The 15040-nt window shown below is 29.3% G+C and overlaps 3 protein-coding genes across 4 annotated transcripts; 2 read left to right on the top strand and 1 right to left on the bottom strand.

Moving 5' to 3' along the window:
- Window positions 1-1374: 1374 nt before the first annotated feature.
- LOC127063359 (putative inorganic phosphate cotransporter) lies at window positions 1375-6293 on the bottom strand. The gene is made up of 8 exons (XM_050993075.1): window positions 5876-6293; window positions 4233-4483; window positions 3854-4090; window positions 3689-3773; window positions 3492-3597; window positions 2820-3081; window positions 1817-2191; window positions 1375-1620 (listed from the first exon to the last, which is right to left on the bottom strand). The coding sequence occupies exons 1-8, from the start codon at window positions 5883-5885 to the stop codon at window positions 1375-1377; spliced, it is 1572 nt and encodes a 523-aa protein (XP_050849032.1). The 5' UTR covers window positions 5886-6293.
- Window positions 6294-10502: 4209 nt separating this feature from the next.
- LOC127063360 (uncharacterized) lies at window positions 10503-13869 on the top strand. The gene is made up of 7 exons (XM_050993076.1): window positions 10503-10830; window positions 10926-11145; window positions 11902-12043; window positions 12182-12493; window positions 12565-12715; window positions 12801-13075; window positions 13228-13869. The coding sequence occupies exons 2-7, from the start codon at window positions 10937-10939 to the stop codon at window positions 13438-13440; spliced, it is 1302 nt and encodes a 433-aa protein (XP_050849033.1). The 5' UTR covers window positions 10503-10830; window positions 10926-10936; the 3' UTR covers window positions 13441-13869.
- A 153-nt stretch (window positions 13870-14022) lies between these two features.
- LOC127063361 (dynein light chain Tctex-type protein 2B-like) lies at window positions 14023-15034 on the top strand. Of its 2 annotated transcripts, XM_050993078.1 has the most exons (4): window positions 14023-14281; window positions 14486-14619; window positions 14692-14825; window positions 14891-15034. In XM_050993078.1, the coding sequence occupies exons 1-4, from the start codon at window positions 14112-14114 to the stop codon at window positions 14936-14938; spliced, it is 486 nt and encodes a 161-aa protein (XP_050849035.1). In that variant the 5' UTR covers window positions 14023-14111; the 3' UTR covers window positions 14939-15034. The 2 variants fall into 2 exon arrangements, with proteins under 2 accessions (XP_050849035.1, XP_050849034.1); XM_050993077.1 differs by having other exon boundaries at window positions 14486-14825.
- The last annotated feature ends 6 nt before the right edge of the window (window positions 15035-15040 follow it).

Raw genomic sequence — 15040 nt, 5'->3', positions numbered from 1 at the left:
ATTCAAATTCTATGAGCTACAGAGAGAAAGAGAGAGAGAAAGAGAGAATCAACTTACGCATTATAATGATATAAAATTTAATATATATATATATATATATATATATATATATATATATATAGACGAGTTCTTATTATAGAGTAATGAATTCGATTTACCTGATGAAAGATTCCTATGTATGGCCTAACTTTAATTTTATGATTAAAATATTTCTTTTTCTTATGTTATTGCGTTAATAGGAAGTCTGACATGTATATTTATTCATATAAGAATCCATTACGGCGGTACACAGTGGTATATTATAAAATATGAGAAGGTTCTCGTTAACATTTGCGTTTCTCATTGCTTTGGTAGAAGTTACTTTCATGCATTTAAACCGCGTAAGTTTTACGGCAAAGAATAATATAAAAAGCTTTGCATTCCCGACTGCGCAGTGTATTTGCATTTTTTCTTATAACGCGCTTTCAACGCTAGTCGCACTATTGTGTTTCTTTATTCGTTCACACATATAAGTTAATATTTTAATATTACAGAGTAATAAGAAACTTCTGGGCGAGGTTTAGTAATAAGATTTTAATCATATACATAATTTCTTTTGATTATTTATTGAGTATCTAATAATATCTTACTATTTTTTCTATTTTACAATTTTTTCTTTCAATGGCATTTGTATTATATGAAAAAAATTTTTAATTCAAATCAAGGGAATTTTAATCTTTGCATTTGTGGTAAAGAGGTTTTATTACAGAAATTTAAAAATTATACGAATTTTTCAGTAATGCGTTCTTATATTATTAAAAAAAGAAGTCGACGTTAATACTTTTGTAAAATTCGTATACATTCGAAACGATAAACTTTTATACGTATTAAAACGTACAAAGATATCGTTATCAAGGATAATTATATTATACAGTATTCTAAGTATCGATGCTCCTTCGATAATCATATGTATCGCCTTTTTGATAAGAATTATCACAGATCGATAATTATCAATTATCCCATAAATTTTGGTCACAGTGCATTTGCGTATTTTCATTACGCATACAAATATACGAATTTTGATTAATATTACACATTCTCCTCGATGTACAACAACATTCGTATCATTAACCATTCCTGTTTTGTGAAATAAACTGTTTTACGAGTCAAAATTAAGACATAACACTTGTTTTCTTGTTTAATGATTAGTTAAGCGACTCTAGATCTCAATTTTATTTTTCATCCACTTCGATATCGTAGAAGTATGTATACTGTATTATTTTCACGCAATGTGTAATATTTACAGAACTTACAAATTTTATATAAAAAATGATAAGGGGACGGTAGTATCTTTTGAAGGAGATACAGATGAAAATTAATATTTTACCTGGACCGTCACTTATCAACACATAATTTTTCTTCTTCCGGTTTACTTATCCTTTCCGCTCCTTCTTCACAGTTAATTATCTCTTTCTTTTTTGTTTGTAAATCCTGCATTTCATTTTCATTCTGCTCTATTGGCTTCTTATATTGGTTCCAAGGTTGTTCCTTGGATGTTCCACCAAACATGTAAATCAGACAGCCAGCTATCGCGTTGGCACCAGCAATAAGGAATACGATACGCCATTGACCAACACTTTGCTAAGAAGATAATATTATTTATTTGAATTGATTATTGATTCGAGATACACGTGCAAAATAAAATCGATCTGATATTGTTTGATATTTTTAGCGAATAAAATAAAAATAATTATAAGTTTAACGACCCTCTTTAAGAGAGAATGATAAATAGCGTATGAACGAATTTATCGAGGTATATAAATAAATATTTACTCACGTTATTGTTCGTAAGTATACCAACGATGACGGGTGAAATAAATCCTGCGCAAATCACAACCATTCCGCAAAATCCAAGCAGAATACTCGCGTAATTCGGGCTTAAATCAACGAAACTCGCTAAAGTGGAAGCTGAAACTGCTCCATTCACTGCTGTACCAGCCATCATAAAAATCACAGCGAAATAAGGATGACAACCGCTATAGCCTAACGCGATTATGAATATACCTTGTAAACCATTGCACACAAAGGTCGCTAATTTTCTTACGTTCGTTAGACTCATTCTTTCAGTTCGTAGAAGCCAATCGCTCATAATGGAGTAGAAATAGGAAAATATCATTCTCAGAATGTGAGGTGAACCGGACAAAATACCCGTCTGAAAATTATATATATACATATATAGATTGTAACGATTATCTTTTTGATATAATATATAAAATATAAAATCGAAAAGATAATCATTAAAATTTATCAAAACGTTAATGCCCAGGAAATGCATTTGATTACATTAATTCCCCCGACAAATATGTACATACATACTGCATAAGATCGTCATATTTCAACGGGATGTTATATCACAGATAACGATCTACAATGATAGTTACGTTTTTATGTTCGAGTTAGATACTTAATGATAAATCTAATACGTCATTTATTTAATAAGATTAAGATTCTAAAACGGAAATTCTAATTTTAATGAAACTTTGTGAGAATGTAAACTGATCAGTGAAATTTTTATAACATGTTTCGTACCTATATCATATTTATATCTATATATGACATATATATCATAGTTGCAAATGTGTTTAATTATTTGAAGAAATAACTTTATTCCCGTAATATATTATATTAATGTAATAATTAAAAACCTTTCTTTATGATAAGTTCAGATATGAAAAGCAATAAAACGTTGTAATATTGCAGAAAAATGTTTGATATTAATGAAAATTTTTTATAGAAGAATATGTATAAATCGTTAGATTCATTTTAATGAGTTTTCTTACTGCGTGAATATTCCATCCATGAATGAAATTAAAGTATGTAGGAGCTTGTGTCATTAAGGTGAGGAAACCCCAAGCTCCACCCCATTGAGCCAAAACGGTAATCCATACGGGTCCTGACGTAAATATTGACTTCCAAGGTACTTCCGTTTCTTCGTCGTCGACGGATCCCGAAATATTGTCGAGTATGTAATTTTTTTCTTCGTCGGAGATACGTGGATGTATTTGCGGTGAATCATACACGAAAAAGAACCAGAAGCAGTACCTTCATTAAAAAACAAATTATTACAAAAAAATTTATCAATGCATATAAAATTTTTCTCGCTCTTATTAGATTTTCTTCATAAAATATCTACGATCTTTTGTTGCAAAATATTTGTAGATCTATTAAAATGCTTATGTATACATATAATGTTTAGCATATATATTACGGCAATTTATTATGAATGTTTTAGTCCAATCTGTTCTCATGTAAAGACTGTTTAAAAGTTAAGCAAAAGAACTCAAATCAGTCTTCTTACGTGACCTACTTTATTCTTCTTTCATATTTTTTTATTCTGCTAGAGAGATTATGATTAGATCTACGGGTTATTTGTCGTTGATACACAAAGCATTCCATAATTAATATACAAAGTATATCACTTATACAATTACTTTATATTTGTATATACTTACCAAATTACTCCGAGAACAGACGTGACATAAAAGGCAGCTTCCCATCCAAAGGCATTGCTAACGGTTGCGCAAAGTGGATAAGTGATAGCAGCTCCCACAGAACTGCCTGTAGGAAAGAAATTTAAATAATTTTTAAATAATCTGAGTTAATATATTACAAAAACAAATAACCAATCTAATGTTATATCCAGCTTTACCTAAATAGGCACTGACGAATCTACTTCTTTCAGTTGGCGGTATCCATTTTGCTGTCATATCGTGCATGCTAGGCCAAACGACACCCTAAATAAATTTTCATTTCAATTAACTTTTCTTGTAGATATATTCTTGTATATAGATTTTGTTCTCAGAATTCAACCTACCGCAACAAGGCCCTGAAAAACTCGTAGAAACACGAGAGCGTTCAGATGATATTGAGTCGCAATAGGTATGAGAAAGCCTAAAAGGGCTGTTAATAAATTGGCACATCCAAACACGAATTTTGTACCGTAACGTCTTGCCAAAATACCACCAGGAAGCTGAGAGAGCCAGTGAAGCCAATAATAAGCTCCTAGTGCAAGTCCTTGATCGTACTCGCTCCAAGCAAATAAATCTTTGTACTAGTGAATATAAGAAGATAAAAAGATATGAATGATAAAAGATACAAAAAAATGTTCTATTTTGAAACGGAAACTTAAATTCAATTGAGATCACTATGAAATTTTTTATCAATAATCTTCATTAATGTAAATAATTAATTACTGTTGTATTTTCGAAAACCAGTCTTTGTTCATCGACCTCGATAGAAGTGTCAATACTTTCATTAAATGTTGTATTTTTCCACAAACTGACAACATTTTCCTCCTCGCATTGAATGGACGAGGCTATTTTCGGACGTGGGACTACCATAGTCACTATAGTGAGATTCAGATTGATCCTTAGCATATAATTAATAGCAAATCCACAAAAAACGAAGTACCATAGTACATCTCGGCATGTAATGAATTCTTTTTCTTAAACAAAGAAAGAAGAAAAGTCATTTTATTTTTTACATTGGGGAAAATTTTTTATGGAAAAAATATTGTGTTATTAATTAAACAAAAATAATTACTACGGTTTCTTTTTTTTATATTTCATTCTGTGTTAATTGGTAGTTCACTTCAATACCTAATAGCATTATGAAGATTTATTATATAGATAACTTCTTTCTATTACATAGATAAATCCTCTTTTATTTGATAATTTATTTTTCTATCAAGTTATTTAGATCAATCTATCGCATGAAAGAAAAATTGTCAATCTTTTAAACAAGAATGAAAATTTCCTTCTATCTTAAAAAGTAAAATCATTTTATAGAGAATCGAATCGATATTTACGGCACATAAAAATAATTCAAATCGATGCATGTTTATCTCAATGCAAGGATTCATAAATAATGTCTTTATAATAATTCTGATTTTATATTTGCTCGGCGTTATTAATTGTTTGTTAATAATAATATGATTAAAAATTAATTTTTTATTATGAAATGTATAGACGTTCATGTTATTATAAATACGTTTCATTGCTTTTATTTTTTAAACAAAAAGAATAATATAATAATCAGTACGATATTATTATGCAATATTATTATCTTTCCAAAATGATTTTACCAGTAGAACAATAAAAAACTGTCGTAGGTCATTCTCCCCGCACCATGACAATGGAATTTTACAATTTTGATATAGAGGGACTCGCCCCCAAGGTAGCGGATAATGTGTATAATCAAGGATGAATGTCAATGATTCCATTGACGGAATTAAACTGAAAGACGCTGACGCGATATCAAGCAAGTACCCTAGACTACAGTACATAAATCGGATGAGTCTAACGTTTCTCATAATGCTTTGTGAAATTTATTGTTGTGTTTGAGAAGTGTAATAACTACTTAACTCGTTTTTTCTTCTTAGAAAATCGATCTATTCTTTTTTAGTAACCATACTTTTATTCATTGAAAGAGAAAAACAATTTTGTGGACATTTATTTCAAAATTGATTTATAAATAATGAATTTAATCATCTCGAGGAAGTGATTAGAATTTGCATTATCTCATAATGAGCTGGGTTGTATCGATTATGATGATAAGATTTTTTATATTTCTTAAACATCAAAACAGTATATAACTTTTATCGTTAGTTCAGTTAATTATGCTTAAGTCTGGATCTACCAGAAAAAATTAAGTTCTCCAATTTTTTGATTCATCATTCGTCTTTATACATGATTCGTCATTGTATAAAGTATGTAAAGTATTTTGATCATTTTTAAAGTATCTCGATCATTTTGTTTTAATGTATTTTTGATCATTTTATAAAGTATTTTGATCATTTTTCACAAAGATAAAGATACAAATGCTCATTTTTACTTACTGCCACTCATTTTTATATCAGGTACTGATTAAACATTCAGAAGGATTGCTTTCTTGATGTATTTCACTTTATATAGAAATCAAATTAAACGCTGAAGAAGATGCTTTCTTTAATTCACTATTTCGTTATGAACAAATCCATTTGTTTGTTTCGTAAAACCAAAAGACATAATGCATTCACATCGTTAATTTTTTAAAATAAGATCGTAATCGGTAAGCTGCTGATAAGATTATATTTAATCCTATAATCCTCTCGACCGTAAATTGGGAACTCCTTTTGTTTCCTTGTCTTCTTATCCGTGAATGAACGTTAATCAGCCAGTGTCACGACGAACACTGTCCGACTGTTCTTCTCAAATACGAGCACGAGCAGACCCTAGGAATCCTTCGTGCGATTCTCCTGCCACCAAGAAATCACGAGTGATAAGGCTAATTAAGTACTAACGCGGATATTTCTACCACTACGGAATAAATTTCTCTTGTCTCGATAATAATTTTCATCTAAGACAATGCATCTCTGCATTATCATTTTTAAAAAAATTCTGTTCTTTAGAAGGTGGAAGTAGTTAATGAAAACATTAAAGATAGTTAGTATCGTTACTGTTTTGGAAAATCTATAAATTTTATGATAAGTGCTGATAATTGTAAAATAGATAATAAATACTTAAATAAATAAGTCGTTATGCAAATATATCGTAATTAAAATGTCAGATATGACGTTAGTGCGTTCATAGTTAATTTTTAAAAGATTTAAAATAGACATGACTTCTATTTCTAATATTCTGACAAGAAAATTGGAAATATATATTATGACGTAAATAAAAATTTATAGTATATTTGATTTATATTTATTTTATATTATTTATATTAATATTTGATATTTACTTTTATTTACACATATATTTGTTGTTCTTAATTGTTTTTTTATCGTTATTGATTGCAATATTAATTTATTTCAATATTTATTAGTAATTAATATATAGTGACGAGTCGAAAAACAATTATATTTGTAACTTATTTAATTTCTTAGAGTATGTCCCCACTTTGAATCATATTGGAAGATATATAGATATATTTGAAGTCACGTGGTTAGTAAATATCCAATCAAATGTAGCCCGCCATTTTATTTTCTTCTACGTAGCACCAGTAGAATTATCGCATATAAGCATACAAAGCTCGTCATATCGTTTTTGTGTATTGTAGCATTAAAACTTCATACGTAACTCGAACTTGAATTCTGTATTTTTAGATTTATTACAGTTTATTAAATAAATATGTTAGCCAAAAGAGCAAACGAACAAAATCACTAACAATCATGATATAAATAAAATAAACAAAGTAAATACTCATACATGTGATCGACCACTAATGGATAATGTATCATTAAACTCATATAAGTTTACTATATATTATTTAAACATGGATCTCTGTATAGCAACTTCCAAAATGAAGTGAAAGCCGGATCGTCAATATCATTTGCAATATAAAGTTTATTATATAGTAGTAATACAATGCAAGTTGATAAGTTGTCGATAATATAGCACGCGATATGAAAATAATAGACGGAACTTCTTCCACAGTTAAATATCAAATATAATTAAATTCTATATACAAGATTAGCACGTTTTGTACAAACGTATCTTTATTATAATAATATAATATATAAATAATATGAAAAAAGAAAAATCAATAATTATACATAATAATGAATGATTATACATAATCATTCACTTTTTATACATAGCCATATTATGATATATTATTATGATATATTTATATCATATTACGATATATTATAATTATACATAATCAAAGCATCATTTACCCGTCTACATCAGAGTAAAATAATTTTTATTAACACGAAGACTGACACAATGTTAAGGATTGGTCTTCTACATATCAATCAATATCGCTTGGTATTGGCTGAAGCTCGAAAAGATAAGTCTTTAATATTCGAATTAAATTTTTTTATCTTACTATTATATATCAAGTTCCTACTGGAAAAAGCGATAAATCTGTCATACTTTAGTCTAGTCTGCGCGTTGTTTATTTTCGTACTGAAAGCTAGCAGTTTTCATGTCAATCTTTTATGAACTATAATTCATGAAGTAACAAATAACGAAATGTGATTAGAGAAAATCTTTTCGGATTTGTGAATATTTTAATATATTTTCGATTATTTTAACAGGACAATTGAAAGAACAGATCAAATATTATTATTATTATATTTTATTAGCATTTCAAAGAATACGAAGAAAACGAAAGAAGTTATTATATCGACGCACTAGGGTTAATAAACAATACTATGCACTTAATTGGCAAAGATTATGGACAAAAATTATAATAATGATACTTTCGAGTATCATCTTTCTAAGTTAATATGTACATTTTGATAAAGACATATTTAAATGGAAGAGACAAGTTAGAAAAGTATTATATGTCAAAGACATACTTATCATTTGCACTGATAAAAATTCTTATGTACTCGTAGATTTTATAGAATATTTAGTAGCTGTACATCATCACATTATCAATTCTAAAATTATATTCTATACGTAAGATTCTTTAAAACGGTGGAAATAAATTTTTATTACGTTTCTTCGCTAATTCTTATTACTGGTTTGTATTTAAATTTTCCATGCAAGTGCTATTAGTACTCTTTAATCATATTGTGTAACAGCAGATAAGCATGTAGAGACTGTCACAATAATTTAACATTCTAACGTTTTTAAAGCAATTTCTTTTAACAAAATAAGTTCAATATCAAAGATTTGTTTTGGTTACTACTACAAATGTTCTGAGATATAACAATCACTTATGTTATTTAATTAATAGAAGATATTCGCTCATTTCGTTCGTGCTCGTTACTTAGTTATAAATATCATATTTAAAGTGATAAACGTGAGACTTGTTTGTTTTCTTTGCAAAACGTTTAAACGTATATCTTAATTTGTATACTGACAAATCTTAAACGAAATAATTTATAAAGTTTAAAAGAAGAAATAAACAGAAAACAATGATTCTTATACAATTTTGCGTCATCCGAGAATTCACCTCAACTAGAGGCAACATAAAGTCGAATGAAAATGACAGAAAAATAATGAGAAGAAAATAAGAATTAAGAAGTATGATTAAGAAGTAAGATGTACGGCAGTTCGGTCATATGTTTGCAGAATAGAAGACGTTGATAGCATTTTGTCGTTCGTGAGATAATTCCTGTCTGAAATGTACTATCTATAGTTTCATTTCCTATATCTCAACGCTCATTGAGTAACGAGAAAAGTTAACGTTGATGTCTTTCTTTCTTGAACAATAACCCTATTTTATATATATATATATATATATATATATATATATATTTCCGTATTATCGCTTCTTTGACGATTTATTGTATTATCGTCTTGCGCGTGATTAATACGGAACTCATGTAGCACATAACAACATATGATAATGAAGAGGAGAAACGTAGATATGTCCTCGAGTTTACGAAGGATACTCCTAAAATCAGTAAAAGAAAACGAAATAAAAGAAAAAGAGAGACAAAAAAGACAGAGATTAACCTCGCAATGGACTTTTCCGTTTCGTTGCCTTGAATATAAATTTCACGTTAGTTGTGAACTTAAAAACGAGCAATTTTTAGATACAATTAGAAACGTAAAGAAAAACATTAGGAGAAATAAAGAAATACTAAAGAAAAAATACACGTATGTTTATAACTCATAACTGGAATTACGTGTATATATCAACATGAATATAAATCACGCGTACAACGGATTTCCATGATGCAATCATGCGTACGACAAATACTGTAATTGCGAACTAAGTTTAAATAAATCGAGCTGGTTTACCCACGCAAAATAAAAGAGACTTGATCGCGAGACTCTTTAAGTCGACATAGTTTCACGGCTCATGTTGCTCTTAACCAGGAAGTAATTATTATAATCAAAGTCTCGATTGAAGAGAAAAATATGTTACTTCGAAGTAATTTTCTTTCCTCTGTCGTAACCTGTCGAAAGGAAAAGGTGTCAGTTTCCTCTCACCGCATTAGAAAATGCTAGCCAGCACATTACTACCTTCTTTAGAATTTAAGAGAATGTTCGGCTTGCAAGCGCAAGTACCATTGCTATCACAATATTTTTTACTTTTATTTAGAAATTTGTCATATAAATGCACATTTTCTGATGAAATAACGAATCTTTTTGTAAAAATTAATGTATATTATTTTTCTAATTAAAAAAGAAAATAATAAATTAAATTCATGATTAATGAAGTTAAAGTAATTTCACTTTATGATATACATGCAAGAGAAATTTAAAATAATACACGGTTTTATTAAAGATTACATTATCAACAGAAAAATACTTAAATTTATTGATCCAATGAAAAAATTTATTTCATTCATAAGTATCGTACTTCCCTAAGCGAGTCGTTTATTTGTGTAATACCTCTAACGTTATGCTTCATTAATGATCTTATGCATCTAAATATTTCGTCAGAATAAGCTATTCAACGATGATTATGAACGCGTCTTTCTAGAAAGAAATATTTTCCACATTTACATAAGCCTTTGATCGGAGGGGCAAGTAGAGAGGCCAGCGAGACATTATTGTAATACGCGTTTGACTTTCGTATGGACAGTCTTAATGCAGCCTTTGCTAGAAACAGTTCGGAGCTAAATAGCCTCTGTGTTGCACAGTTTAACACGATATATCATTGATAGATTCCTTCGTAGATCTTCGTGGCTTTATTTTTGAACTTTCTTGTAACACTAGTTACATTTTCCTGTTACACGGAAATATTATAAAATAATATTGAAAACATTGATATCTTAGATTTATTTAGCCGATTATTTACCTATTACCTAATTGTGATTTTCGAAGAAATACCACGTATAAAGAAATTTTTATTGTAGAAGACAAGGATATACAAGGATATAACGAGGAATCTAGTCAAAGTGTATGTGAAATTATACAACCCTTCGTTTGTTTTAATTTTATCATGATACTATATCATTCGAATATTTTTTGAATAATTGGTAATGAAATACACAGTAGGAGAAAATATGCCGAGTAGCAAGACAAGAGTCGCAATTATTGGTGGTGGTGTTGCCGGTTTGATCGTGGCTCGTCATATAGCATCTAATCCCGACACCTATAGTCTTACTCTTTTCGAGCAAACCGATCAAGTGGGAGGAACCTGGGTTTATACGGACGAGACCGATATTGATAAGCATGGATTACCGGTGCACAGTAGCATGTACAAGAATCTCAGGTTTGCCTTGAATAATATTTTATCAGTTATTGTATTGTTTAAAGATTATTTTTCCAGCTAACATATATACGATATATATATACATATGTTTGTATGTATATATATCTGTATATACTTCTATTTCCTTGGATTTATATTTTATACGTGCATTTAAAATATTCGATCGATCCTACTTGACGTCTAAAAAATTTATAAACATTAATAAGATACATATTTTGTACTTTGTACAAAAATATCCATTTTCTATTGAGTTACGTAGAAATGAACATTTACAAATGTTTAGTATATAAAAATATTATTGTCTCATAAGACTTTCTTGTTTATTCAATTTATGAATATCTTTTTGGTATATTTTTCTATGAAATTTTTTCTTGTAAAGTTTAAACTCACTATCATAATTTATTTTTTTTTTCAATGCAATCATTTGAAAAAATTCCCGCGTTCTTAAATATACAACTTCGTGACGGTTCTTCGAAGATTATAAAGAAAGTGTGATAAACTTCATTGACACATGATACACTTTTCGACTTATTAACGAGATCATTATAGCGAGTTATTCCGGAAAATAAGAGATACATGACCGAACGATAAGGTTTACTGCTTCTGTCGATTTAATCACGAGGGCATGCGTTTCTTTCAGAAGATAGACTTAAAGTTATAATGATAAAGATATAGCTTATACGATAAAAAATAAATACGTAAATAAGGAAATAAAGAAAAGGGATCGGTAAAAGAAATTTGAAAATTCTGATGTAGGACGAATCTTCCTAAGGAAATTATGCAGATACCAGATTTTCCAATGAAAGATCCGAGTGGTCCATCCTTTGTCCATCATACAGTAATACGTCAATATTTGTGGGATTATACGGAGTATTTTAATCTTTATTCCCATATAAAGGTATTTGTAAAAATACGAATACTAAAAAAATGACAATAATTTATGTTATTAAATAATTCAAAAGATTCAAAAAACAGCAAATCAATTTAAATTTTTATAATTATTTTTTAAAGTTCAGTAATTGATTTCTAATTTTAGTTAAATACCGTGGTTAAACACGTAGAACCAGAAACATTAAGGAACGGTCAAACGATCTGGATTATCAAGTATGAAGATTTGGAAAACAAATTGGAAGGGACTAAGACTTTCGATGTTGTAGTTTTATGCAATGGTCATTATACGGTTGGCCATGTTCCGCATATTCCAGGAATCGAAAGTTTTTACGGTATGTGTATACACAGTCATCAATATCGAATCCCTGAAACCTACGCCGGAAAGAAGGTATGCATCTTAGGTGCATCTTGGTCCGGGATCGATATTGCACTTGAAGTATCACAATACGCTGGACAGGTACAATAACTTTTTTCATTTTCGATAAAAGTAATTTTCTTATAAGGTGTTCTTATCTTTTATTTTGTTAGGTTTACTTAAGTCATAACTTGCCAAATCCGTTAGACTCGAAATTAGCGAAGAATATCAATCAAAAGCCAGGAATTGAATCTATTCAAGGAAATATTTTCACTTTCCTTGATGGAACTACTGCCGAAATAGATAACTTCATATATTGTACTGGTAATACAATTCGAAATATTTCGATTATAACATACATTTTTTATCATATCAAATTTTTTTGTTCACATCAATTTTATTACTTCAGGTTATAAGTTCACGTATCCCTTTATGTCATCTAAAGTTGAGATACGTACGGACGATAATCACGTTGAACCTATCTATAAACATTTGGTGCACATTACCATGCCTAATTTATTTTTCATGGGAATACCCGGACTCGTTATTCCTTTTCCAATGTTCCATATTCAAGCGCAATATATTGTAGAAATTTTGGAGGGTCGCATCAAGTTGCCTTCTCCCGAAGAGATGTTAGAAGATTTCGATAGGGAAAAGAATGCTTTATTGCAACAAGGGGTTCCTGTAAGATTATATTTTATTAGTTCTTAATCGAGGATTTTCTCTAGATTTGTATAAAATAAATTTTGCAACTTTTATACGTTTTATAAGTATTATATGTACATGTATTTAATAGTTAAGATATTTTTTCTCAAGTCGAATATTTCTTTTAACAGTTAAGGCATATCGTAAAGCTCAAGGAAAGACAATGGGCGTACTATGATGAAATCGCAGCAGCTGCAAACATACCGAGCTTTCCTCCTGTTATAAAGAAGATTTTCGACCACGTGTCCGAGATGCGCGATATCGATTTTACCAGTTACAAAAATCATCAATATCGTATAATTGACGATGAAAATTTTACTGTTTCTTGTTGCAAGCCTTGTTAGGGTTTACGCGAAAAGATAGAAGATGCATGAGATTTTATTTCAATAGAGAAAACGGACCACATAGTTTGGTACTCGTTAATTGCGCGTTTGTCGTTCAATGGTCGGAATGTATTTTTTTTTATTTCTTAGACCTTGACGACTTATGTTTCATTACCATCGATCATGCTCCGTCGTTAAACTATGGAGAAATGGATTAAGAAATATTACGATGGCATTTATCAACTTGCTCTATTGTTTAGTTTGTAAGGGTTCAATGCATTGACGTAATATGATCCACGATAAATGAAAAGAAGATAGTTCTCTGATGTAAAAAGAGAAACAAAATGTTATTGTAATTATGTATTTTTGCTGATAGATAATATGTTAATATAATTAATGACGAGAGAGAGATATACTCGGAATAAAGAATTATTATCATGGCATACTAAATTAAATTCTTGACACTCCAACGTGCATTATCAAGAAATCATGCACTTCCGTAATTTATTTAAGTTTTTCATCCATATTTAAATTGAAATCTACGTTTGAATAGTGCGCGTAGAGATAGTAGCGCCACCGCTTGTCGTCATAACAACATATTATCGGTATAAACAAGCCTCAGTATTATAATCTCGTGCTACGTAAGAGGAGTTCTTGTACTTTCCTTGATATTAATCAATTATCATCTGCAAATGGAAGACGCTGAAATTATTGATACTTTGGATCATCCGAATAATAGCAAGACAGAAAGATCAAATGATATTCCAGAAAATCTGAAGAACCTGGATGTGGAAATATTAGGTGAAGAAAGCAGTGAAGTGTCTGAACCTGTATATCGAATTCGGCCGCATCTTTATGATAAGTAATATATTTATTGTTTATATTTTTATTAGTAAAATTCTTCTTAATAATATTTTTATTACTAAAACTTTTTAATGTATGTGAATGTTACTTTTCGAAATTTGGTTATGTTATCGGAAATACATATTTGATATGTTCTATGTAAATATAGAAAGTTGCGTTCTCAGATGATATATTTATTATATCTTGTTCTTTTTTTATCAAGGTTTAAGCCTTTAAGTGCAAAAGAAGTGATACACAATGTATTGTTTGATCAGCTCTCTACAAAAACATATAATGCTCAGGATGCTGTCCAATGGACCAAAGATATAGCAGATACGATTAAAGAAAAAATTAAAGGTGATAGGAATTCTTTGAATTTTATTAATAGGCATAAAAGAAAATTAGATATCTGTTTCCTTTTTTTTATAGAATTAAAATTTAAGCGTTATAAATATATCATAAATGTGGTCTTGGGGGAACAACATGGCGCTGGTATAAAAATGGGAACGAGATGTATCTGGGATGCAGAGGCAGATGCATATGCTTTCGACAGTTTTATAAATGTGAGAATAGCAAAATTTTATTAGTTATTTATATAGTGTTCAAAATCTATATGACATTTTTGCAGGATACGATATTTTGTGTAGCTACTGTATATGCTATATATTTTTACTAAAATGAGTATAAGACATTACAAGATGGATATATTGATTATATTGGTTATATATTGATTATAAGAATTCAATATATTGAATTATAAGTTTAAAAGTTTAGATGA

The sequence above is a fragment of the Vespula vulgaris genome, chromosome 4 (genome assembly GCF_905475345.1).
Source record: "Vespula vulgaris chromosome 4, iyVesVulg1.1, whole genome shotgun sequence".
NCBI classification, from domain to species: domain Eukaryota; kingdom Metazoa; phylum Arthropoda; class Insecta; order Hymenoptera; family Vespidae; genus Vespula; species Vespula vulgaris.
The sequence above is the reverse complement of the archived record's forward strand: the minus strand, read 5'-3'. Positions and strand labels throughout refer to the sequence as shown.

Excerpts from the sequence above, each read along its gene's own strand:
- LOC127063359 (XM_050993075.1), bottom strand. Across the intron at positions 3,082-3,491 it reads TCTGTTCTCGGAGTAATTTG|GTACTGCTTCTGGTTCTTTT; the intron begins GTAAGTATATAC and ends TTTTTAATGAAG. Across the intron at positions 2,192-2,819 it reads ATGGATGGAATATTCACGCA|ACGGGTATTTTGTCCGGTTC; the intron begins GTAAGAAAACTC and ends TATAATTTTCAG.
- LOC127063360 (XM_050993076.1), top strand. The coding sequence starts at position 10,937 with ATGCCGAGTAGCAAGACAAGAGTCGCAATTATTGGTGGTGGTGTTGCC. Across the intron at positions 12,044-12,181 it reads ATCTTTATTCCCATATAAAG|TTAAATACCGTGGTTAAACA; the intron begins GTATTTGTAAAA and ends TTCTAATTTTAG. Across the intron at positions 12,494-12,564 it reads TATCACAATACGCTGGACAG|GTTTACTTAAGTCATAACTT; the intron begins GTACAATAACTT and ends TTATTTTGTTAG.
- LOC127063361 (XM_050993077.1), top strand. The coding sequence starts at position 14,112 with ATGGAAGACGCTGAAATTATTGATACTTTGGATCATCCGAATAATAGC. Across the intron at positions 14,282-14,485 it reads CGGCCGCATCTTTATGATAA|GTTTAAGCCTTTAAGTGCAA; the intron begins GTAATATATTTA and ends TTTTTTATCAAG. Across the intron at positions 14,826-14,890 it reads CTTTCGACAGTTTTATAAAT|GATACGATATTTTGTGTAGC; the intron begins GTGAGAATAGCA and ends ACATTTTTGCAG.